This window comes from Phyllostomus discolor, chromosome 6, assembly GCF_004126475.2.
Source record: "Phyllostomus discolor isolate MPI-MPIP mPhyDis1 chromosome 6, mPhyDis1.pri.v3, whole genome shotgun sequence".
Lineage (NCBI taxonomy): Eukaryota > Metazoa > Chordata > Mammalia > Chiroptera > Phyllostomidae > Phyllostomus > Phyllostomus discolor.
The window spans coordinates 61,081,375-61,107,032 of NC_040908.2; the positions used below are offsets into that span (position 1 = coordinate 61,081,375).

At 38.6% G+C, this 25,658-nt stretch overlaps 1 protein-coding gene across 1 annotated transcript in view; it reads left to right on the forward strand.

The window, feature by feature from the left end:
* Window positions 1-25,658, forward strand: part of KCMF1 (potassium channel modulatory factor 1) — a 73,762-nt gene that overhangs the window by 25,870 nt on the left and 22,234 nt on the right. Inside the window, exons 2-3 of the mRNA XM_028514482.2 lie at window positions 17,482-17,649; window positions 20,804-20,943. Coding sequence (XP_028370283.1) covers window positions 17,482-17,649; window positions 20,804-20,943 — 308 coding nt within the window. The remainder of the gene's footprint in view (window positions 1-17,481; window positions 17,650-20,803; window positions 20,944-25,658) is intronic.

A 25,658-nucleotide genomic window follows, 5' to 3' on the forward strand; every position in this document is an offset into this window, starting at 1 on the left:
CTAGACTATTTGAGAGCCATTTGTTGGACCATCTGCCTCCTTGTTTCTTTTAGATTCACAGAAAGGTTGCAGATTATGTGGAGACTTCCCTTATTACCCCCTCCCCAATTTCCCTTAATGTCAACGTACCATCTTAGCACATGTCAAAACTAAGAAACCAACACTGGTATACATTACTCATTAAACTGTGGACTTGTTTGGATTCTACCAGTTCTTACACTAATACCCCTTTTCTGTTGCAGGACCTACTTAAGGACACTGCATTTAGTGCCTCTTGGTTTCAGCCTCAGTAGCTGCCCAGAGAGCAAACAAGTGCACTATTTTGGGCTAGCTCTGTTTGAAGCTGTGACAAGCCCTCTGCATTGCCCACTCTTCATCTCTTCTGCTAAATAGCCCATTTGCCTTAATTTCTAGATCCTTTTCCATTCTGTCAATATATATTGTTTTCTAATTTTAAAATAAGACACCCAAAACTGAATGTAGTTCTTCACATATGGTCTGACAGGTGTGAAATGTAGCAATATTACAGTTGTATGTTTTGTGTGTCTGTTAATATACACTGAGTTTACTTGTTTATTTTCTGGCTTAAGCAGCTGCATCTCATCTTGGGCTAATAATGAAGCTGAAGTTCTATTTTGTTCATTCTCCCAGAATTTTTTGTCACATGAATTGTTGTTTAACCCAAATACAAGACTTTCTGTGAATCCCTTTAAAAATTCATCCCCTTTGTTTTGGCACATTCATTCGCCTCTCCTTGAATTCCTATTCTGTTTTCCAATGGTTTAACTGTTTCTTTTACGCAAAGCTTGTAAGTTGTTTTCTGTCATTTTCTGAGTCACTAATAAACATTGTGTAGAATAGGGTCAAGTACAGGACCTTACAGGTGGGGAAGATAAGTGAGCAAGAGAAAAGATGTAGCAAGTATGTAACTATTTGAGGAAGCTAACCAGGGTTACCATAGGGTGAAGGCCTGGATTCAGTCTCACCTGTATACCAGCTGCCTCTAGTGTCTAAACTAAAATTCTCACAGAATGAGAGCACTTGAATTTTGGAGGAGGACTGGTAGGTGAGGAAGGTCAATCTTACCCAAGAATGAAGCCAGTTGTGAGTCATAGTATTATTATCTTATCTTTCATTTTACTCGTCAGTCCTGAACCAGTAAAGATTTTCATGAGACTTTAAGTTAGGAATGGTTTTCTAAATCTTGGAGAACTTGAGGCATACTTCTATGACCAAGGATGCATTTGAATGACATATTTCCTCTTCAGTGAATGCCTGTTCGTATGTCATCTCTCACTTTTTTCTGTTGATCTTTTTCTGAAAATTTTAAAAGATTTTATTTTATTTTTTTAAAGAGAGGAGAAGGGAGGGAGAAAGAGAGGAAGAGAGAAACATCAATGTGTGGTTGCCTTTCACATGCTCCCAAATGGGGACCTGGCCCGCAACCCAGGCATGTGCCCTGACTGGGAATCAAACTGGCGACTCTTAGGCTCACAGGCCGGCAGTTAATCCACTGAGCCACACCAGCCAGGGCTTTCCTAATTTTTAAGAGCCCATTTATACTTATCTCTTATCACAGTGTATTCCTCTCCCCTCCTTCTATTTATGGTTTCAGGTTCTCTGTATTGCTTAGAAAGTCCTTACCTACTAAGAGGTAATAAAAATATCTTTTTATAGTTTCTTTTAAGAAATTTATAGCTTTAAAAAAGTCTAAACAGTATTTGCTATTTTTCAGATATATGGCAAGTTTGGCAGTTCTTTAAGAATAGAATTTTTATGTGTGAGAAATATGTCATGTCTTCAGAAAAGTATACAAAATGTGTGTATATTCATTGAAAAGATAATAAAACAAATCCTTGTATCCATCACCCATGTTCAGAAATAGGCCCTCTCACAGGCATGTCCATACCACTACAGGGACCTTTGTCCCGGTCACCCTTTTGCCTTCCTCTGTGGTTGAACACCCAGCACATCTGTCCCCACCCAAGCAGCGCACTGTGATGAGCAGGGAGCCGCCAGCTCATACCCCTGTGTAAGGAGAGGGCCGCCTGCACCACTGGGTGGAAGCTCCCAGGAGAGGAGCCGCTGGACCAAGTCTGGCTCAGCCTCCCTGAGACCTGCCGAGAAACCCATTGGAAAAGTCGTCGGGTGAGGTCACAAGTGAAACTTGAACTCAGAGCCACTGCAGAGGGGGATTTGACTGGGTTTTCGCAGGAACCCTGGGTGGATTCCCAGCAGAGATGTGGTCCGAGGATGGCTGCTCTGTCTGTGGCCAAACCCACCCCCAGGAGCAGGTCGGAGAGAGCGCTCAGCTGAACCTCAGCTTCAGGGAGAACAGGAACTTCATCCTCACACACTCCTAACCAGCCAACTCCAGACAAGCAGCTGAGCCTGGCCAGATCCCTGGGCAGCATTCTGTCTTCGAGTCAAAAAGACAAAGTATACTATCATATGACTTGTGCATGTGCATGTTTGATTTTTGTTATTTTTGGTAGTTGTGCTCCATAAAGTTACCACAAACACTGAACTAGTAAATACTGAAACACTGCTCCGAGGGGAAATTTAGGGTTAGGTTCCTGCAAACATCTGGTCACATTTTCATCAGCAGCTCAGTACATAACCTTGTTCCATGTGTTTCTGTTGAAAGACCTTTTTAAATATATGTTGTTGATTTTTGAACATAGAACTCACAGCCAAGAGCACTGGATCTCATGCCTGAACAAAGCTTACCTAACATATTTTACCTGTAAGACACATCACAGCCTCGTGCTTAGGAACACTGGACAGTACTTCAGCACTACATTTAGGGGCCATTTTAAACAGCGAAATCACCTACAAGCAGTACAAAAAGTAAAAAGCAAAATGAAACCAAAAAAACCACCATGGCACTAACTAATCCATGAAAAGGACACTTGTTTGCAGTATGAGAGCGGAAACAAGAAGACAGTGGTAACTTACTTGACCTCAGCTGAGAGTGCTCATCAGGCAACTCAAATGTGTACAAATTGACTGAAAGCACTGTAGGTGCTGTGTGTGCATGTGTGTGTGTGTACATAAACAATATGGAAAATCAATCTAGAAGGTTGTAAGTCCAGATAGGAACCCTGGGGTAGTTACTGGAAGGGCACAAGGAAACTTTTTGGATTCTAGTACTATTCCATTACGTACTTGGTGTGAGTGTTAGTTACGCAGGATGTGTTCACTTTATGGAAACCAAGCTGTGTGTTTATGATTTGTGTACTTTTCTGAATGGTGTTATACTAAAGTAGACAGTGTAAAACAAACAGTACTGTAGCCTCAGGATCTGGTGACGAGCATTCAGCATCTGTGGCTCTTGAGTGTCACTGCTCCAGTGTGTCGGACTCATTACGCCATGGCTGTCATCCTGGGGGTTCCCACTCCATCGTCTCCCTGGTGGTTTTCATTGCTTCTCTCTTGTATTGGGTGTTCCGTTTCCTAGATTCTTTGGTTTTTCCTCCTGTCACTCCTCTGGTACTACATATATACTTACGTAGTTTTTGGAGAAAGGGTGCATAGGAAATAACTTTTTTTAAAAATTTTATTTATTTATTTATTTATTTATTTAGAGGCGGGGGGAGAAGGAGAAGGAGAGAAACATGTGCGGTTGCCTCTCACGTGGCCCCCACCAGGGACCTGGCCCGCAACCCAGGCCTGTGCCCTAGACTGGGAATCGAACCAGCAACCCCTTGGTTCGCAGCCCGCGCTCAATCCACTGAGCTACACCAGCCAGGGCGGAAATAACTTTTTAAAAGAACTTTACACATCTGAAATGTTGTTATATTACCTTCATACTTGAATGGTAACTTTCCGAAGTGTAGAATTTTAATTTGGAAATTCTTTCCCTTGGAATTTTGATGATACTAGCACTAATGTCCAGCGTTCAGTTGAAAACATCAGTCTCTTGATCTTTGTGTGTGACCTCCACTCCTCCCTTTCCCTACCATCCTGGAAGCTAGTAGACTCTCCTTTATGCCCACTCTGCTGCAGTGGGATTGGTGTGTTTCCCTTTATCCATTGTATTGGGTACTCGTGCCCTTTCAGTCTGGAAGCTCAACCTCTTCTGGGAACTTGAATTGTTCTGTAGATTATTTCCCATCCCACCCCACCCCTCCATTTTCTCCCTTTCAGTATATTGAAACTTTTAGATTGGTGTTCCAGTTTTTTTTATGTTCTGTTCTTGTTCTCCTCCTCCTCTTCCTTCTCCTCCTCCTGAAGACAATTTAGTTACTTAACTCCACCTCCTCTTTTTTGTGTGAAGTATGCATTTTATTGTCACCAGTGCCTTGAGTTCACTGAGTCAGGGATCATATGTTTTACCTTCTAATAAGTAAACTTACCCTTTGCACTCATAGTAGAATATAATGTCAGAGAAGGAACTTAGAAATTTAACTGTTTCTCACAGGGCTTTTACATCTTTCATCCTTAAACAATTCTTCACCCTAACCCCCATTCCAGTGATACCTGATGCTGCCAATCCTGAACATTTTGTTGAATCCGCATTGTAAATTAGGTTGTTTCTTAGCCTTCCCCTTTACCTGTACTCCACTTTCTCCAGTCTCCACCTTATTTACCATTCATTCATTCATTCATTCATTTGCTTTCCAGCTTCCAAAATCTTGTTGCTATTGTTTATTCTTATTCTTCCTATCCTTACGAAATTTTCTTTTTGTTTTCAATTCCAGTATGTCAACAAAAGTTTGCTGCCACCAGACTAATGTCAACAAAAGTCCTTAATCTGGGGTGCAGAGGACAAACTTGATTCAGGAGAACAGTTAGCAGACTAGAGAAACGTGGCTTATGGTGGAAACCAAAAGTATACTCCACTGAGGTGCAGTTTTATAGAGAAAGAGCCCAAGGTGGTTCCTGACTGGTCCTCTTTATGCATATGAGGATTCTAAATTTGCCTGGTCTGATTGGTTCAAATAGCGCTATCCAGATTGGAGGGATTTTGATTGTCTTTAGGGAGTTGCTCTGATAGGTCAGTATAATGTAAATGAGGACTTAGCTGTACAGTTCCAATTGGACCAGTTGGACCAGAAGGTCTCAACCAGGAACTCCTTTATGGTTAACTCAGAGGGGAAGAGCACAGGGCAGGAGGTTGAAAAGGCTTTGTCTGTAGCATTTCCTTGAAAGGCAGTGTGCATGAGAGGCCTATGTCAGCGATGGCTGTTAACCTCTGGTTATGAATTTGTGCCCAGTTATCCATGAGGAGTCCTTGGCAAATATATTCCTTTTGGAGTTTCACAAATACTAAATTTTAAGAGTTTCAGAAAAGAAACTCTTAAAATTGAAAATTAGCTGTTTTAGACCTTAACAAAACTATGGCTCAGTCTCAGATGCGATTATTTAGTGCATTGCTGTCCAATACAGCAGCCACTAGTTAATGTGAGCGCTTGAAATGTAGTTAATGTGGAGCTGAGTTACAATTAAATAGTCACACATGGTTGGTGGCCACCATACTGGACGGTGCAGTTGCAGTGCTAGTGAAGTAGGAGTTGGACTGTCAATTTTAGTTAATATGTCTACCATGAGGAAAAACTTCCTTTCCTTCTCCTCGGTTTGTTTATGTATTCATTTATATCGGTATGGACACATGGACTCCTATATTATTCAATGGGTTCTACTCTATTACTTTTTATTATTTATTTTGATGCTCATACTGTCCCAGATTTGCCAGTGGAAGCTCCTCCAAGGTTTCTTTTGTGTCCTTTTGACACATACTCATTGTTCTTTCTGGATCATTCATTTTAGAACTGGATATTACAGGCTCATGTACTTGCCTTGTCCCAACCCCTAGAATCATCCATTTCTCCAAGGAGCTCATGTTCCTCTTAGTGGAGGATACTGTTGGGAACCAAGATCTGGGTGTTTGGTGGGCTCATTGCTACTGGAACATCACTGCTTCTAGGCCCTCCTCAGCTGGCAAGGCATTTTAACTGAGTAGTGACTATTACATTGGACAGTACAGACATATATATTTCACCATTGCAAAGGGGAATGTTGGGGTTACTAGGATTTGGGAGTTCAGAGTTGTGTGCCACCCCGAGCCTGGGTCTGTCTCCATCTAGTTGGTACTTGGCGGTTTGAGTGGGATGCAGGAGAGGCTGGTGCTGGAGCCCCTTGCTGGTAGCAGGATGCTTTCTTTATCACTTTAGATCATCCCATTGACAGAATGGAAACCAAAACCCATCTGCCAGTGGAATGTGGATAATTGAGTTTTCAGACCCTAGACCGTGGTTTCCCAGCCTCGGCACCATTGTCATTTTGGGCCAAGTGGTTGTCCTGTGCTTTGTAGGATGTTTAGTAATAATCCTGTCCTCTGCTCACTTAATGTAGGTATCTCTCCGACCCCAGTGATTCCATAGTTACCAGATACATAGGAATTGGGGTGGGGGCGCAAAATGGTCTTTGAGAGCTACCTCCTAGACCAACTTTCAGAGAAGAATATGCTAGAAGGGTAGGCTTGGATTTGGGAGCCCTACTTACCTCAGATGTCATTGAAATGTGAAGAAAGGGAGGTGAAATCAATGTTTATGTCTCTGCTGTATAAATTATTGTATTTTTTCTCTTTAATTGTTGAGGAAAGAAGAGATCTGTTAAGCAGCCTATCTGCAGTCAGACTAAATTCAAATCCCTGCTGGTAGATTTGTTTAGACAGTCTTAAAGTTTGCTCTTGAATTTTCTAGGTTGCAGATGTTGCCAAACTCAGTAAGTGGGTGAACTGCTCTTTCGAGTGTTGCATTTCAAAGTCATTATTGTTGTATTGCCAACCCGTGTGCATTTTCTGGATATTGCCCTCCTACTAGAGTCATACTGCTTACGATCATGGCTGGAAATGTTCATAAATGGAGGGAAGAAGAAAAATGAATAATATTTATATTAAAGCCAATGCTTTGTTTTTTATTAGTTCTGGATACTTAAATTTGAGTACCATTTAACTTCATGTCCTAGAGATTTACTTCAGACTGTATCAGCACTGCCAGTTTTCCTCATTTTATCGTTAAGCTTAGTCCTTTTCTTCTTTCTGTCTCATACTGTCATTCTCGGTGATAGATGGGCATGTCATCATCAAAGAACATTTTCCAAAGGTTAACCTAGCCAACTATTTACAATACCTTTCAACTTGCTTGTGTCGTTAGTACCCTAAACCTAACATTTAAGGTTAGGCTAATATGCTTTTGAAAACAGACATGAACTGTAGTTTCTCTTCCAGTGCTGGGGCATTCACTGTACATTGTGTTCATTATTCATTATCATCTCCAGAGCTTTATGTCTACCATAGGTCCCTTTAGTTTAAGATAATTAAAGGAACTGGAACAGACATTATAAAATAATGTCATAGTTGAAGATTGGATTTTTGAGGACCTGTTTCTAGACTTATTCATTAGTCTAGAAAAGAGGAAGAAGCAATTTAATTATTGTCTTAAACTATATAGTGAGTTTCTGAGAGTGGAATTAGAGTACCTGCCTTATATCTGGGGAACATGGAACAAAGGGACCTGAAGGTGTATTTCAGTGGTGTGAAGAGAAGGTGCCTCAGGGACCGCTTGGTGTGATGAAGAGTTGTGTCCAGGTGAGGGAATTGTGTGTCTGTTGGACCCTCCCAACCAGAGCAGGTCATCCAGTATTGTTTTTACATGTCGGATGTGTATCCGTAGTTCTGTTTCTTGCTCTTCATACTGTTTTTTAATTGCTTATTTACCAACCCTTTTTTTCCCTATTAAACTTTAATCACTAAAAGAGTACTGCAGTTGCTCAAGACTTTTTGTTGATTTCATAGTTTCACTGGGTCAACTATTTTACCCCTTTATACCTCAACATAAAACCACCCATCCTATCTCCAAAAGTCATCTTCCGTGCTACAAGTTACTTTACAGGCTGAGATGGGGTGGGGAGTTTGTCCATGTTGGGTGTTTTTCTTTTTTTCAATGAAACATTTTAAACATGGAAAGAAACAAGGTTTTGTAGATAATAGGCAAATTCCACTTTATACCCTTTTCTTGATACCATCCTATGCCCTTCCCCTTCTCCCTCCCTACCACAGGTCATTTCTTCCAACTGGAAGCAATCCACGTTTTACTGTGCTTTCCACATATGCGTGTGCCTGAGAACAATTGTAATGTATTGTATAATTTAAAATTTACATATTTTCATATAGTATGTATTCTTTTAAAACTTGTTTTTGTGGGGATTTTGATGTGTGTCAGTCTAGTAGTCCATTGGAAGCACAGTGTTCCAGTATTTTGTTATGTGATCATGTCATGTGTTATAGATCGTCAAATCCCGTGTCTAAAGATGTATGTGTGCCAAATATCCTCATGTGTTTGAAGAGACCAAAAGTTTAAAAATAAACTATATATTTGAGTCATATATTGATTGTTGATGTGCTGTGAGGCTAGATGTTCCTGGCTTATTGAGATTTTAAATACAGGAGTGGTAATGTATTTAAACATTTGCCAGTGCAAAGCATGGATTTTCAAGAAGTTGAGAAAGTGCTATTCTAGAGTAAGAACTTAGGAAATAGTGACTTTAGGTAGAGCAATGTTTGATTCTCAACTCTAGAAAGAAATAAATAAGCACCTGCCTCAAAATTCAAACCTCAGGGTTTCGTTCTACAGAAGTTATGGGAACAGTACAATTAGGGTCTCTTAGAAGTTAAAGAGACCCTCGAAGGAAAAACAATAAATGTGATATTAAATATATATGCCATAGTATACAAAAAGTTTTAAAGGCATCCACTTCTGGAAAAAACATATTTATATTTACTGTTGTCAGAATACACATTCAGTAGGCAGTTCGAATGGCTGTGTGCCTTAGTTGATACATCCGAAAAAGAGGAAGAGTTCTGTGACCAAGTCCTCAGCAGGTGCCTGATGCGGCAAGGTTGGTTCAACACTGATTGTTGAGGGAATGTTGCTGGGTAGAGAGATCCAAGGGAGGTTGCCCTGTGTCATGGATGCTCCTTTTTAAGTGTTCTAATTTTTCAGGCCGACCCCTACAGGCTTGAAATTTAATGTATTTTTTAATAATAATCTCTTTTGCAAGTCTCTGCAAACACGCTTATGTAATCACTAGATAGTTTCATAAAAATTACCAGCTTTACTAAGGGCAGTTGACTTTGGGAGAGCTGGAGCTTTCTGCCTCGTTCCATAGATCTGCCCAAAGGGTATTCAGAACTGAGCAGTAGTTTGTGTGCTGTGTGCATTATTTATAAATACCCGCCCTGGCTGGGGTAGCTCAGTGGATTGAGCGCGGGCTGGGAACCAAAGTGTACCAGGTTCGATTCCCAGCCAGGGTACATTCCTGGGTTGCAGGCCAGAACCCCCAGCAACCGCACATTGATGTCTGTCTGTCTCTCTCTCTCTGTATCTCCCTCCCTTCCCTCTCTAAAAAAAAATAAATAATAATAAATAAATAAATAAATACCCTTTTTTTTCTTTTATTTATTCTAGAGAGAGGGAAAGGGAGGGAGAAAGAAAGGGAAAGAAACATCAATGCATGGTTGCCTCTCACATGGCCAGCACTGGGGACCTGGCCTGCAACCCAGGCATGCACCCTGACTGGGAATCGAACTGGCGACACCCTGGTTCACAGCCCTCACTCAGTCCACTGAGCTACACCAGCCAGGGAAGTGTGCATTGTTTAAAACAACTGATCTGAATTGTGAAGATGCATGCAAATATTGGGGTTTTATTTTTGTCTTTTTACATATAAAATTGTTAAAACTGTAGCCGACAGAAACCTGTTTCCCATCAACAGCCCCATCATTTGGTACAGCTGGTAACCAAACTCTCCTAAGCTGATGTTGCCAGATTGCAGCTGATGCCTAGAGGTGCTTGGGGCAGCATTTGGGGGGGAGGGGGGGGATTTAATTTTCTTTTATCCTATAAGAAATAAATACCTGTTGTCATTCCCTCTCGCCCCACACCTACTTTCATTATTCATTCTTACATTAAGAAGTCTATTATAGACTCACCTTAATCCCTTTCACCTTCTCATTTCATTCACTTCATTCATTCAGCAGATATTCACTGAATTCCTACTTTGTCCTAGGCACTCCTTACGCACCTCCTCCTCCTTTATTTTATGTGTTAGTAAGAAATCAGCTCTAATCATGGCTTAGTATAATAGTAGATTGGGGAATAGAGAGAAGCTTCTCTGTTCCAAGATAAGAGGTTCTGAAAGGCTATTCCTAAACTCACTAATGAGCAATTCCATTGTGACTAAGATAAGTTTCTGTTTCCAGGTAGGAGGTGCATTTCTACAAAATAAGAGTGTAGAACAGTTCTTTGCAACCAGGTAAACCCATCAATTGTTCTAAAATGGACCAACTTCCTTTACACTGAAAAATTTTGGAGATTAATTAAACTTTCTTTTTTGACAAAATGCATAAGGAACTCCTGAAATATAATGTCCAACCTTGTCTTTCTGTCCATTTTGTTGAGCAGATCTCAACTGGCTTTGAATCATCCGTAGTTAGGAAAAGTTTTACCGTACTTGCCAACTATCTCAGGACTTCGTTGCAAAGATTGGTAAATGCATGTGAATTGTTGGGCGCACAATAAATAACAATGGAAGTTGCTACTCATACATCTAGAGTGTTAGTTCTGTGTAACAGATTTTCATTGGTTGCTGTTTGCCCGGGTAACAGTTCTGTTCACTCCTGTGTCCTGTCACATGGTAGACAGAGATACTTAGTGAGAAATGAAAGGATAGGTGGATGCTCCTTACTGTTACATTACAGAACTTGTAGAATTCCACCTGAAAACCATCAAGTAAGAGTAAAAAAATTTGAGCTCTGATACAGAAACAGTTGTTTTTAATTGCCAGATAAATGTGTAAGAGTTTCAGGCAAGTCTATCTACTACTAAGTGTAAAGAACATACATACTACACCTGTGTTTCCATGTTTTCCCCCCAACTGTTGTATATCCTTTTTCTCATTTCTCTTTCTCTGCCCCTGAATTTCTTTGACTAAAGGTCTTTTCTTGAGTAGTATGTTTGTATGGGTCTCTACCCAATTTAATTTTCTCTTCTTTTGAATCTCTCATTTAACCATATGGCTTAGATTTTTTTTGATAAACATATATAGAGTTACTTGTATATTTAATATATGAAGTCTGTCCAGAAAAATTCCAGGCATTGTTAATATAACAAGAACAGTTTGCACGACATCTTTGTAACCTGGCAGCCAAGGAGAGTGGACTGGAATGTGCATGCATGAGCAATAATGACTTCACTGTACTAGTCAGTGGCGGTGGTATTCGCCCTTGAGTGAGCATGTGTACTGTGTGGCTGTCACATTCAAAATGACTTAGCGAATAGAGCAACGAATCTGCATCAGATTTTATGTTAAGCTTGAACATTCCTCCCTGGAAACTATTTGAATGATTCAGGAGGCCAAAGTTATGGGCAACGAGTGATTGACAGCTTCATGGCAACGTGCCTGCTCATGCATCACATCTTGTGCAGAGTCTTTGGTGAAACATGAAATCACCCAGGTGACTGAGCCCCCCTGTAGCCCAGGTTTGGTGACTTCTGGCTTTTCCCAAAATTAAAATAAGCTTTGAAAAGGAAGAGATTTCAGACCCTTGATGAGATTAGGAAAATATGACAGGGCAGCTAATGGCGACTGAGAGAACTGTGTGAGGTCCCAAGGTGCCTGCCTACTTTGAAGGGGACTGAGATGTCATTGTCCTAAGTACGGTGTTTCTTGTATCTTGTATCTTTAATAAAGGTCTCTCTTTTTCATATTCTATGGCTGGATACCTCCTGGATAGGCTGTGTCGTGTGTGTGTGTGTATGTGTGTGTGTGTGTATACACTCTTAATTCTTTAACAAAAGAAAAGACTTCTTGAGTTACTTTACCTTTGCAAGGCATGATTGTATTTTCTATGACTCTTGATCTAGGCTCCTATTTTGTAAAATATTATAAAATTTGTCTTAGAATCCTTCCTCCATCAATTTTACTTCTTGAAATACCTTTTGACCACCATTTGTTTTTGGCTACTTTTGCTTTTCACCAGGTTGTAATATGCAATAGTTCATTTTTTTAATTGCTTCACTGTTCATCTAAAACCGTTTTCAAAGAATTGCATGATTTTTCAACCACCTGAATGAAGGAACTTCTTTTTGGTAATTGTCCTTTATTGTTGTAAACTTAGTGGCATAATTCTCTGTGCAGTTTTCAGTATTAAAATTGTTGTATAGTATGTAGTGTATACACATATACTTTTTTAAAGTCACACTTATTAGAGATGCATAGCCTCTGAAGGGAAAATAATTAGATATTTCACAAAACAGAGCCTTCTTCCCAAATTACATGGCATCTAGATGTCAAAATAAATTGGCGGTGTCAAAAACCACATAATTCCAGACCTCCACATTCCGCGTGGGGTTGACTTCCTGTTGTGTTCTTTTTTACTGTTTCTTTATAGATAATTTGCCCTTTATTGGCCTCCCCTTCCCATCACGCTATTCCCTACCTAGAAATTCATTCAAACCAAAAGAAAAAGCAGCAGTATCCTTTGGGTTTTTCTTTTCTTTTCTTTTCTTTTTTAAGCTATAAATAAAATTAAAGAAAAAAAGATTTTGTGTATTTTTTCCAGTGGCTTTTTAAACTTGTTCCCACTAGAGGGCGTTCTTTCCTTTGATTTTAGTTTGTAGTGTTTGTTTATTTTTCAGAACTGTAAAATACAGTGGTAAATGTTGAGAATATGAATGTTCAGATACACCTTTTACAGGTAGGTATCAGATATACACATCCTTTCCACCTAAGTTTTACCTGTGCCAATATCAAAACTGAGGTTAAACTATATTTCCTCTCACATTTTGTTTATGTTGTTAGGTGAACTTGATCAGATAGGGAATCACAACTATTCTACCATAACTTTCTGATGTAGCTAATGCTAGTTACCATTTTACAAACTAGCGATTGTCTTGAGTTTTATGACATAGTATGGCTAAAGCTCCATTATAATTTTTCATATGCCACTTCTGTGTTCTGTTTAAGATTTTCCTGAGATTCTTTTGGCACCAGATAGAACCATTGTTGTTAAGTGAGGGATAGTGCAGCAAAAAGTTAACTTATTTTTTCTAATAGAAACTGTAGATTACCCAGGAAGGAAATTTTGTTAGTCTATCTTTTAAAATGAATTCTGACCAATATACCTAGAAGGGACTCTGTTTTTTTGAGTGGAAAGTCTGGGTCCTTTTCAAAACTAAATCAGATTTAATCATTCTAAGTGGGGGCGAGGGAAGTGAGTTGCTAGTGAGAAACTGGTGAAGCCTCTGCATGCATCTATCCTTTCATTTAGACTTACGGCTACTTCCAAATCAGAGAATGTTACAGAGTCTTCTATAAAATTAGATACTGACTTTCACTTATGATGACAGATTAGAGGTATTAAAGGGCAGAGCTATTACAATGAGAATGGGTAACCGGCTATATGGAAAACTGTTATAAAATATTTTTGTTTCCCTGATTTTTTAAAAGATTTTTTAAATTTATTTTTGGGGGGGAGGGAGGAAAACATCAGTGTGTGGTTGCCTCCAATGCACCCCCTACTGGGGACTTGGCCCACAACCCAGGCATGTGCCCTGACTGGGAATCAAACCAGAGAACCTTTGGTTTGGAGGTCGGCACTCAGTCCACTGAGCCACACCAGCCAGGGCTGATTTCTTATTTATAATACATTAATCACAAAAACAAAATCTCTGTAGCATCCTGGCCACAATAGATTATTATAAAGTGGCCCTTACATTGTAAGAAATCCTGCTGAAAACTTCCTTATCTAACATGTTTAATGGTGTGACTGAAATGGGTATTTGTGTTTGAAATAATGACCTTGAGGCATACGAAGTGTTAAATGTCTTCCAGCATTTAAGAAGTTAGAAAACATACATTTTAGAAACAGTTCCATCAAAAATAGTTAATTAAAAAACAACAACTATTTCCAGTTGAGTTGTAGGTGAAGCCTGGCACTACCTGCCTCCCCCACCCCCCACATTCACCCCTTAGGAGAGCATGAGATAAGCACCATCAGCATCTCCCTGCTGAGGAGCAAACAGTATTTGGCAGTATCACCATCCACAGTCACCTTAAGCTTTGTTCATTTATACTTGTCAGGAGGCATTTCTACCACCCAAAAAAGGGCCTTCAGAGCAATATCAGATGGGACGCACCAAAGAGTTCGTATTCAAAGCTGCGTTTGCCTTTCTGGCACCTTTATAAGAACAGTTCACAGTACATTTGCTTGGCAAAGTTACTGTACCAGTTACATTAAACTTTTCTTTGTGAACCTAAGTAGATATCCATCCCTTTTTAATATTTTCAGTGTTATGCTTAAAGTGTTGTCATGCTTGGAAGCTATTTTGAATAAGCAAATTTTGAAGTGTCCTATCTTTTTGCTCAGTTTTTCAGTGAAGCTTTCTTTTTCCACAGTGTATCCTTTTCTGCTTAATTTTTCTCCATAGTACTTCTAAATTGCTTTATAACTTAGTTTTTTTGCCTGTTTTCACCCACTAAACTATTAGCTTCATGGGGACACAGCCTTGTTTTGCTCATTGCTGTATCCCCACCACCTAGAACACTCAATAATACATACTTTTTTAAAACACACTTAATACTAACGTGGTTGAATTGGTTTGGACTGTTTGTGTGTTATGTATATGTTTTAAGAAATTGTTTTCTACTCTGAGCTCATAAAAACATTTCTCTGTATTGTCTTCCAGAGATTTTTTTCCTTTTGCATTTATCTTTAAACTGTCTAGAATTGATTTTGTGTGTGGGATTCTGTAGAAGAGACTCAATTTTGTTTTCCCCACATGCGAATAATCACCCATCCCAGCACCACTTATTGCCTTTCCCTCGTTCCCCAGTGGTCTCTAATGACCTTGCTGTCATATAACAGATTTCAACCTGTGTGCTTCTGTCTCTGGGCATCCTATTCTATTCCATAGGTCAGTTTGTCTCCATGCCAGCACCATTCTATCTTAATTACTGTAGATTTATAATAGCTCTTGACACAGTAAGCAGATTCCTCCATCTAATTTTTCTTCAGGAATATCCTGGCTATTCTTGGCCCTTTGCAGCTTGCACAAAAATTTGAGTCAGCTTACCATGTGTCACAAAAAATTATTTTGTAATTTTGGTTAGAATTGTGTTGAATCCTCAGATCAATTTGGGGAGAATTGACATTTTATTAGCTGAAGCTTCTAGTTTGTGAACTAATTTCCCCCTCCCCTTCCTTCCCTCCCTCCCTCCCTCCCTCCCTCCCTTCCTTCCTTCTTCTTCCTCCTCCCTCCTTTTTCTTCCTCCTCCCCCTCCTTCCTTCTTCCTTCTTCTTCTTGCGATTTGACTAATCTAAATGCCTCATCTCATATAAGTGGAATCATAAATGGTATATTTTTTTAATGATACTTTTTTGGAGTGAAGAAACAATATTTTATTAAATTGGTTTTTATATTTAGCAACCTTGCTTACAATACGTAGCCTAATAATTTAGCTATATTTAGGTTTTCAACATAAACAAGCATATCACATGTGAATAAAAAAGGCTTTTTGAATTAAAAATCTGCCCATTGAGTTTTAAATTTTAATGTTATTTTTGAATATTTATATGTTTTGGGGGTCATTTTCCAATGTGTTGGTTGCCTCTTTTCACACTTTTATTTCTTTTAGCCTATTAAGTATTATTTAATACATAATTCTGATATAGGGACTGAGCCACTCTTTCTTTGCAGACTGATTCTGCTGTTTCTGCTACTTCTTTTTACTAGTGTTTTGTTCTTTGTGTGTAAACTAAATTCTTTGGGAATCATTTGGCAGTCTGAATTTGGGCATTCCAGTTAGAAGTTGGCTCGTCTGGTTTGTGATTATGACTTTTCGGGAGTTTATGTTCTTTTGTGCTGTGGGCATGGAGGAATTTTACTAGGGCAAGGTCTGTAATCCTGTAGAGAGAATTTCTGGCTCACTCATACACTGAGGGTATATATTAAGTCCTCACTTCATGCCATCGATGGGTTCTTGGAAGCTGCAGCAAAGTCAGTTTTATCGTAGGCTAACTGATAAAAACAAGAGTTAAGCTATGGCTTATTTTTTTTTTTTATCACAAAAACATGACCAAACCTAAATGAAGACCCAAAATACTTCTAATACTAAACATGAGCTGTACAGACATTTAAGAAAGATGAATAAAAACAAATATGATCATCTTTTCCAACCTACTGATCTCAGTTCAGGTTGGTGGTGGTTGCAGTCTCTCCCAGCACCTCAGCATACAAAGGTGGAAGCCAAACTTAGAACCCCTTTCCATTGCAGAGGCACTCACACCCACACTCAGCTCAGACAGGGACAGTATGGACACTGCATTGCACCTCACATGAACATCTTCAGGGTGTGGGAGGAAACCGGAGTCCTCAGAGAAAACCTGCATAGACATGAGCAGAAGGTGCAAACCAACTACACACAGGCAGCGACCCCCGCCTGAAAATTATTTTATTTTTTCTCATGAGTGTTAGAATGACATGGCATTATTCAAGGACCTGACAAATTAGGGTCTTGGCTCTATGAGGAATTGACTGTTAGACACTCTACCTTTAGCAGATCTTGGTCTTTGCTTCCTGTTTTTTGTCTTACAATGCTATGGAAATCTAAGCTCAGATTTTTACTTGCTTTGGCAAATAAATGCCCACCTGTCTGCTTTAGTGATTCCAGTTACCATTTCCTCTTTCACTTGGTTTTTACCCTCTTGCTAGCTCATCAAAGCATTTTTTTTTAAGATTTTATTTATTTTATTTTATGTATTTATTTTTAGAGAGGGAAAGGGGGGGGGAGAGAGAGAAAGAGAGAGAGAGAGAGAGAGAGAGTGAGAGAGAGAGAAAGAGAGAGAGAGAAACATTAATGTGCGGTTGCTGGGGGTTCTGGCTTGCAACCCAGGAATGTACCCTTGCTGGGAATTGAACCTGGGACACTTTGGTTCCCAGCCCGCGCTCAATCCACTGAGCTACGCCAGCCAGGGCTCATCAAAGCATTTTTTTCAGCTGAGGTAACATTGGTTTATAACATACAAGTTTTAGGTGTGCAACATTATCATTTGATATTTGTATATACTGTAGCACGCTCACCACTAAAAGTCTACCTTCCACCTGTCACCATATATTTGACCCCCTTTACCCATTCCATCCCCTTCCCACCTCCTTTCCCTCTGGTAACCACCCATCTGTTGTGTCTGTGAGTTTGGTTTTTTAACATTTTATCAATCAGCTTAAGTGTTTTCATTAAGTGTAAATCAGGGTAACAAAATTACCATATTGTTGGATATTCCTATATCATTTTACTGTGTTGTTTCTAGTCATTTTGGAAAGTAAATATGGGATTAAATGAGCATCTTAAAAATTTGTAAATATGAAATGGGGAATAGCCTTTTACAGCTGCTAATTAATATTTCTTCTTTTATAGGTGTCAGCTGTGATGCATGTTTAAAAGGAAATTTCCGAGGTCGCAGATATAAGTGTTTAATTTGCTACGATTACGATCTTTGTGCATCTTGTTATGAAAGTGGTGCAACAACGACAAGGCATACAACTGACCACCCAATGCAGTGTATATTAACAAGGGTAGATTTCGGTACGTATTTTATAAAGCTTTAGTGGGTTATCGTTGAAAGTCTTGTGTCTATGTGAAGAAGTAAAGGCAGAATGTTCTGATATTGTATCCCTGCTAGTGTGCATGAGGCTCCAAACTTATTAAAAATAATTTGAATCTTTCTTTATAAATTCTGAGTAATTCTTTCTCCTAATCATAGTTTACTCATTTATAAAAGCCATTCATATATAAATCTCTATATGAAATCTATATAACTGATAAGATATGAAATGGAAGCGTGCCTCAGTAAAAGAGGAATGAAGTTAAACTGACTGTTCTTGCTAATAGTACACAGGTGTTCTTGCTCTAGTTATCGGGAAGCAGATTATTTCTACAATTGAGAAGATATCGTCAACCATAAGAAAATGTTTCATTGATACAATCTCTTACACAGCGCTTGGTATTATCTGTCTTAATTTTTATTATAGTCATCATGGTGGGTGTGAAGTGGTGGTATTTCATGTGGTTTTGATTTGCATTTCTCTGATGGCTAATGTTGTTGACCATCTTTTCTTGTGCTTATTAGCCATTTGTACATCTATCTACTTTAGAGAAATGTTTATTCAGATCCTTTGCAAAAATTTAAATTGGGGAATATATCTTTATTACTGAGTTTTAATAGCTCGTTGTATATTCTGTATACAAATCCCTTATCAGATGGATGATTTGCAGTTTTCTCCCATTCCATGGGTTGCCTTTTCACTTTCTTGATGGTGTGTTTTGAAATATACAAGCTTTAATTTTGATGATGTCCAGTATATCTGTTTTTTTCCCTTACAATGTGCTTTTGGTATCACATTTAGGAAACCTATTGCCTAATTCAAGATGACAAAGATTTAAAACTATGTTTTCTTCTAAGAGTTTTATGTTTTTAGCTTTTACATTTAGATTTTTGATCGCTTTGACTTAATTTTTTTATATGGAATGAGGTAGAGGTTTAACTCTAATCTTTTGCATGTGGATATTCAGTTGTTCCAGCATTGCTTGTTGAAAAGACAGTTTTTTACCCAGTGAGTTTGTTTTGGCATTCTTATTGAAAACCAGTTGGCCAGGGGAAGGAAGAAATAGGGTGATATTGGTCAGAGGGTACACAGTTTTGTTATGCAAAATGAGAAAGTTCTAATGCACAGCATGGTGACCGTAGTTAGCAATATCATATTCTATATCAACAAACACAATGGTAACTGTATAGAGGTGGTGGGTATGTTAATTAGTTTGAGTATGATGATCTTTCCACAGTATATACATATATTAAAACACCAAGTTGTACACTATTAATATATACAATTTTCATATGTCAAAGTTACCTCAATAATGCTGGTAAAAAAAAAAAAAAGTCACTCATAAATGTGAGTGTTTATTTCTGGACTCTCAAGCTACTTCATTGATTTATATGTCTGTCTTCATGCCAGTACCACACCCACACTGTCTTAGTAACCATAGCTTTGTAGTAAGCTTTGAAATGGAGAAGTGTGGATCTTCCACCCTCATTCTTTTACAAGATTATTTTGGGTATTCTAGATCCCCAAGTTTCTGTATGAATTTTAGGATCAGCTTGTCAAATTTCTGCAAATAAACCATTAGGATTTTTGATAGGGATTGTTTTGAATCTGTAGATCAGTTTGGAGAGTAGCAATATTAAAAGTCTGTCAGTCCATGAACACGGGATATCTTTCTGTTCCTTTAGGTCATCTAAATTTTTTTCAACAATGTTTTATAGTTATCAGAGAGTAAGTTTTATACTTTCACTAAATATATTTCTAAGTATTTTACTCTTTTTGCTATTGTAAGTGGAATTTTTTAAATTTTATTTTTGTATTGTTTGCTGCAAGTATGTAGAAAAACAGCTGATTTTTGTATATAGGATTTGTATCCTGTGACTTTACTGATCTCTTTTATTCCTTCTAATAGTTTTTTAGTGTTTTCCTTAGGATTTTCTGTATGTATGTCATGTCATCTGTAATAGAGGTAGTTTTACTTCATTCTTTCCATCTTGATTGCTTTCATTTCATTTTCTTGCCTAATTACTTTGGTTAGATCCTGCAGTAAAACACTGAAATGTGTTTTACTATGTTTCATGTCTATGTTTTCTGTGTTTCATCTCTATGAAACATAGAAATGGCAAGAGTGGACATTCTTGTCTTGTTTCTGGTCTTAGAGGGAAAGAATCCAGTCTTTCACCTCATTTTTTATATTATCCCCACATACCCTAAATGCACCTGGCAAGTCTTATGAACAATATATGTATAGCAGGTACATATTTTTAAGGTAATCTAAATCTCCCTAAAAATTAATGTGAACAAATCATGTAGTGAACAGTTCCTTCCCTTTTCTTACAAAAATGATCATACCCTCTTAAATTTAGGCATTTTTTTCATGTTAAATAATGAGATAGTTCTTTGTATTGAAGCAACATAACCTACTAAATATAATACTTTCCATTACATTTTTTGTGTACTACTAATGGAGGAAAGTAGACTTATTCCTTGAAATGTACTAATGAGGCAAACTGATTATTCCCAGACTCTCATCAATTGGTTGGCTCTTCACTAACCAAATTGAGCAGTGTGTGCTGCTGCAGTAGTGCTGTATTCAGTCCACTTAACACTACAAGAACTGAATGCCGGGGGTCCTTCCTGCTGTAAGAATGGTGTATGTTCTACAGACAAAACTGCATCTGGGAGATGGTGTATTGAGCAGGTTGTTAGTTCTTTCCCTCTGAGCACTTGGGTTCTTGTATATGATGCACCCTGCTGATTTCTTTGTGTTGACATTGGTATTGCCACAGTGTATACAGAGGAAAAGTAAACTACAGTGAAATTAGAACTGGATGTGAAATTAGAGATATTTTGACATTAAATGAAGGGATTAAAAAACTTTTTGCTTTGTTTTTCTCTGAAGGCTGTAGTAGCTATATGGAGAAGGAAATTGGAGAGCTGTCATGGAACCCTTGGGAGAGTAAGGGTGTTGCAGATGTAAACAGGGAGGCATTTAAGCTCTCACTGACCGTGAGGTTGCTGGTGGAGGTTTCAGGCATGCTTTAAAGAAAAAACTTTTGTGCCATATGATTACATCTTTACATATTTAAAAAACTAATAATAGTTATTTCTCAGCTCAGTTCCGCTTTATTTTTCAGATTTGTACTATGGTGGGGAAGCTTTCTCAGTAGAGCAGCCACAGTCTTTTACTTGTCCCTATTGTGGAAAAATGGGCTATACGGAGACATCTCTTCAAGAACATGTTACGTCTGAACACGCAGAAACGTCAACAGAAGTGGTAAGTAAAGCAGCCTTGTCTCTAAAATGATGCAGTAAAGGACACCACTTCTAATAGTAAATAATGCTAGGTCACTATCATGTGTCTTCTAAGTTTGCATAATAGTTATTAGAGTTATCTTTTAACAGCAATTTTACCATCTTAGGAGGCAGCATGTGTGCAAGATAATGCTCATTTGTCCACACTATTCATTTTTGCACTGTTGTTAAAAAGCAAGTGTAGAATCTTAACCAAATTCAGAGTTTTCAGTAAATGCATTGTGAAAAGATTAAAAGCACCTCAGCCTGCAGCACAGCTCTTTTTATAGTATTCCTGCTACCTGCTTAATTTTTTTTTTCTATAATGAAACCTTCAAGGGAAATTTAAAAATCTTTGGTCACACTCTGGCTGGTGTGGCTTAGTTGAGTGCCAGCCTGCGAACCAAAAGTTGCTGGTTGGATGCCCAGTCAGGGCACATCCCCAAGTTGTGGGGCAGGTCCCCGGTTGGGGGCATGCAAGAAGCAGTCGATCGATGTTTCTCTCCCTCTTTTTCTCCTTCCCCCCTCTCTAAAACAATAAGGAAAAAAATCTTTGGTCACATATTAAGTAGTATTCCATTGTCACATCTCATTGATTTACTTGGTTTTCATCAGATCAGATCTCTTGCTTCATAGTTCAAAACTCTGAGGTCCCTGTACTCTGTAGAAGTTCTGTGTACTCTGATCTTTTCCAGTGGCTAACAGCCAAAGACCCAGAATAATACACAAAGTCTTGCCCTGGCTGGTGTGGCTCCGTGGATTGAGTGCTAGCCTGTGAACCAAAGGGTCACCAGTTTGATTCCCATTCAGGGCACATGCCTGGGTTGCAGGCCAAGTCCCCATGCGGTGGTATGAGAGAGTCAGCCACACATTGATGTTTCTCTCCCTCTCTTTCTTCCTGCCTTCCCCTCTGTCTAAAAATAAATTAAATCTTTAAATAAATAAATAAATAAATAAATACAAATTTTTTTTAAGTCTTGCATTGAAATATCTTTGGATATTTTGGTTGGCATCTGATTTAGCATATATCCAACTTCAAGAGATGATAAAGTACATTCAACAGTTCCCTCTCCCCTTTACCATTGTTAATAATAAAGTAAGAGGTGAGAGTCCTGGCTGATGTGACTCAGTTGGTTAGAGCATCATCTTGTAAACTGAAAGGTCATGGGTGTAATTTCTGGTTAGGGCACATACCTAGGTTGTGGGTTCAGTCCCCAGTTGGGGTGCATATGAGAGGCAACTGATCCATGTTTCTCTCTCACATTGATGTTTCTCTCTCACTCCCTTCTCCTCTCCCTAAAATCGATAAGCATCTCCTTTGGTGAGGATTAAAGGAATAATAAAGAGGTGAAAAATGGAACTGTTGGTATGGAATTTGGAGAATTTTGGCACATGCAGTTGCACACTGCATCAGCTAATAAGCCCTTAAATGTACTCAAAACAAATGAACTGAAACTGAAGAGAAATAAAGTAGTATGTCCAAAGAGTCCCTCAGAGTCGTAGAGTTTGTCCCCTGAGTTTGAACTCAGCCAGAGTCCCTCTGAGTTGTAGAGTCTCCACTTAACCATGGTCCTATATTGTCTCCACTACAGCTCTGCTGTTACAGCTGTGAATGGTACAGGTTCACTTTCATTCCCAATTACATTGCTATTTTGATGCTTAAAGTTGTTAAAGATTTATCAAATAGGTGGTAAATTTACATTATATAGTCCTCGAGCCAAATTTTATTGTCAGATGGCTTGGAAATGCTCTTACCGTGCATGTTGGGGAGCCTCAAAACACTTGTTACATTCCACTACTGTTCTTAATTCGTTCTTTTTATTTCGTAAAGGTGACTCTGCTTCATTTTGGTACAGTTTCAGGTACCAGTATGAACCACGCTGACTTGATTGCGTCTTTATTCTAGTTGTGGAAAACTTGGGATAAGTTCTCTTTGATTTCATTTCTGTCAAACTTAGGTCCCTTATTTACCTAAATACAGTAAAGGAGAGGTTTCCCCTACTGTAAACGAGGCATTCTTAAAATCATCATTACCCAATAGGCCCTACTGTACTGTCATCACCCTACCAGGGTTCAGTTTTTCACATCCAAAATTTGAAAATCCAGTGGAAATTTTAAGTCCCATCCTTGAATGAAAAGCTGATTATATGTTTTTTAGAATAAGAATTAATCCCCACCAGCCTGGCCTTATTTTTTTTTTCCTGAAAGTAAATACAATTTTATACTCCTTTATACCCGATACATAGTTTGAAAATTAATTACTGACCATCTACAAGTGGTTTTGTGGTCCGGTTCTTATAGTTATACTCAATTACATGCCTTCATTAAGTTTCCATGCTTTTGGAACATAGCTCAAGGCAGTGGCTATGCTGTTTTTCATATTGGTGGTTGTGGAATATTTTAAGGAATTCCCCCCCCCCCCCCCCATTCACTCTTAGTCTGCATGAGCACTTCATCTGCCTTTGTTCCCACCCATAATATACCCAGACATTTCAAAGTGGAAAATGGTAGACAAGCAGACAAGAATCTTTGATATGAAGGTGCAGGATTTTTCTTTATATCATGTAAGTCATGTCCTAGATTCAGAGCAGGTACAGCATGGGCACCAGGCCTTCAGAGTGGAAGCCAGTGCATGCATCGTACTGAAGGATTGGTGCCTGTGCCGAACCAGTTGTTAAATATTTTGAATGCCTTTCTGAATGTATGTGAAGCATATTGTCAGCTCTAATATGGTAGTTACATGCAAATGCCCTGATGATACTACTGTGTGTCCCCTCTTACCCCATCTTCAGTATTTGGCAAAGTCTCAGGGTTAATCAAACATTTTTCAATTCTGGAGTTTGCGTGACTCATGTCATTTAGGTGGAAGATTATATTCACATAATAACTGACTGGATCTCCTTTTCTGTTCCTGTTAACATTTTTCTTTCTAAATGCTCAGTTTGCTTCTGGCTTTGCCCTGCCTGTGTCCTCAAGACCATCACCTTATACCTACTGATAGGATTTAAGGGTCTCGCTCCTCTAACCAGATATATCACCAGATATTAACTGTCACCACCAATAAGGATTTACTGGTACCTGACATGGCCAATAAGAAAGCCTACTGAAGGTTAATTTCTAAAACAGTTTTGTAGTCCTTGACTATATTTTTCTGTTTCCTTTTTCAGCTAGGAACTATAAAGCCCCAACCTAAATATTTGCCTCCTTTCTTAAGATTAATGTAAGATTACTTAAGAGGTTTTTAATTTTGAGGGTATGGAAGACCCTTCAAAACCAGACTATGAAAAATAACATCTGAAATAGAATGCATAGTGAAGGTAATTACTAGTTAAAATTTAAAAAGCAGAGTTGGTATAGTTTTGGGAGTCTTTATATAAATACCAAATATAAACAATACAATTTTGAAACTAAGTATACGTTTTTAAAAACACTCCTAGTTATGAGATTTGGTAGATTGGGACAGCTAACTGGATTCTGACTGTAGAAAGAATTAAGAGGGCTCTGGCTGGGGCAGCTCAGTGGGTAGGGCATCATCTTACAAACCAAAAGGTGGTCAGGTTCGATTCCCCAGCAGGGCACACCTGGGTTATAGGCCAGGGCCTCAGTTAGTGTAAGAGAGGCAACTGATGGATGTTTCTCTCCCTCTCCCTCCTTTCCTTTCCCTCTCCTAAAAATAAATGGAAATCAGTAAAATAAAAATTGTAAGAATTAAGAGGGCTTTAAGTAGCACTGTAATTATTAGAATCCATCAACCTAGTAGTAGAAATGAACAAGTAGTAGGTCAGACAGGATTGCAGAGAAGAGGGATCTATTGAGGATGTGTTTGGATTGTGAAAGAAACATGGTGGAAAAACTTTTCTTGGAACATAAAAGGGTATTAAGACTGACTCTTGAAATTTTTCTTAAATCTTACATTTGAGCTGACTTGTACTGCAGCTAATTAGAAAGCCTTCAGGAGTTTTTGTTTTTGTTTTTGTTTTTAATCAGAACATGCCACCCTGGCTGGTGTGGCTTAGTGGATTGAGCACTGGCCTGCAAATCAAGGGGTCACTGGTTCAATTCTAGTCAGGGCACATGCCTGGGTTGCAGGCCAGGTCCCCAATAGAGGGCACTCAAGACACAACGACACGTTGATGTTTCTCTCCCTCTGTTTCTCCTACCCTTCCCCTCTGTCTAAAAAATAAATAAAACCTTTAAATGGAATATGCCTTTACCTTTAATTAATGATGTATAATTAACCTTTCAGTTCTTTGTTTAGTAAATCTCCTACAATTCATGTGATGAACATTATGCTTGAAAGGTAGAGCACTTTCTGGTTTACCAACATTCTTTTCTCACTTCTAGAAATCTATATTATATTATTTTGTACATAATTACAACAGTTCTTCAATAGTTCACTGATGGAAACTTAACTGCTTCCAACTTTTTACTTGATTTGTTTGCTCTTTGCTTTTGTTACTCTTGAGAAAAGGGTTTAGGGGAGGGGAGTCTCCTTTTTTTATAGAGGCTCCTTACATGTTAGTGATACATTCCCTTCCTTTTTAATGAAGACCTAGATGTGTTTGTAACAAATTAAGTTTAATTTTGAAATAGCATGGTAGTATTTTCTTCCAGTTATACAAATTTGATAAGAAATAAAAATCAAGAACAGCCCTGGCTGGTGTGGCTCAGTGGGTTCAATGGTTGGCCTGCAAACCA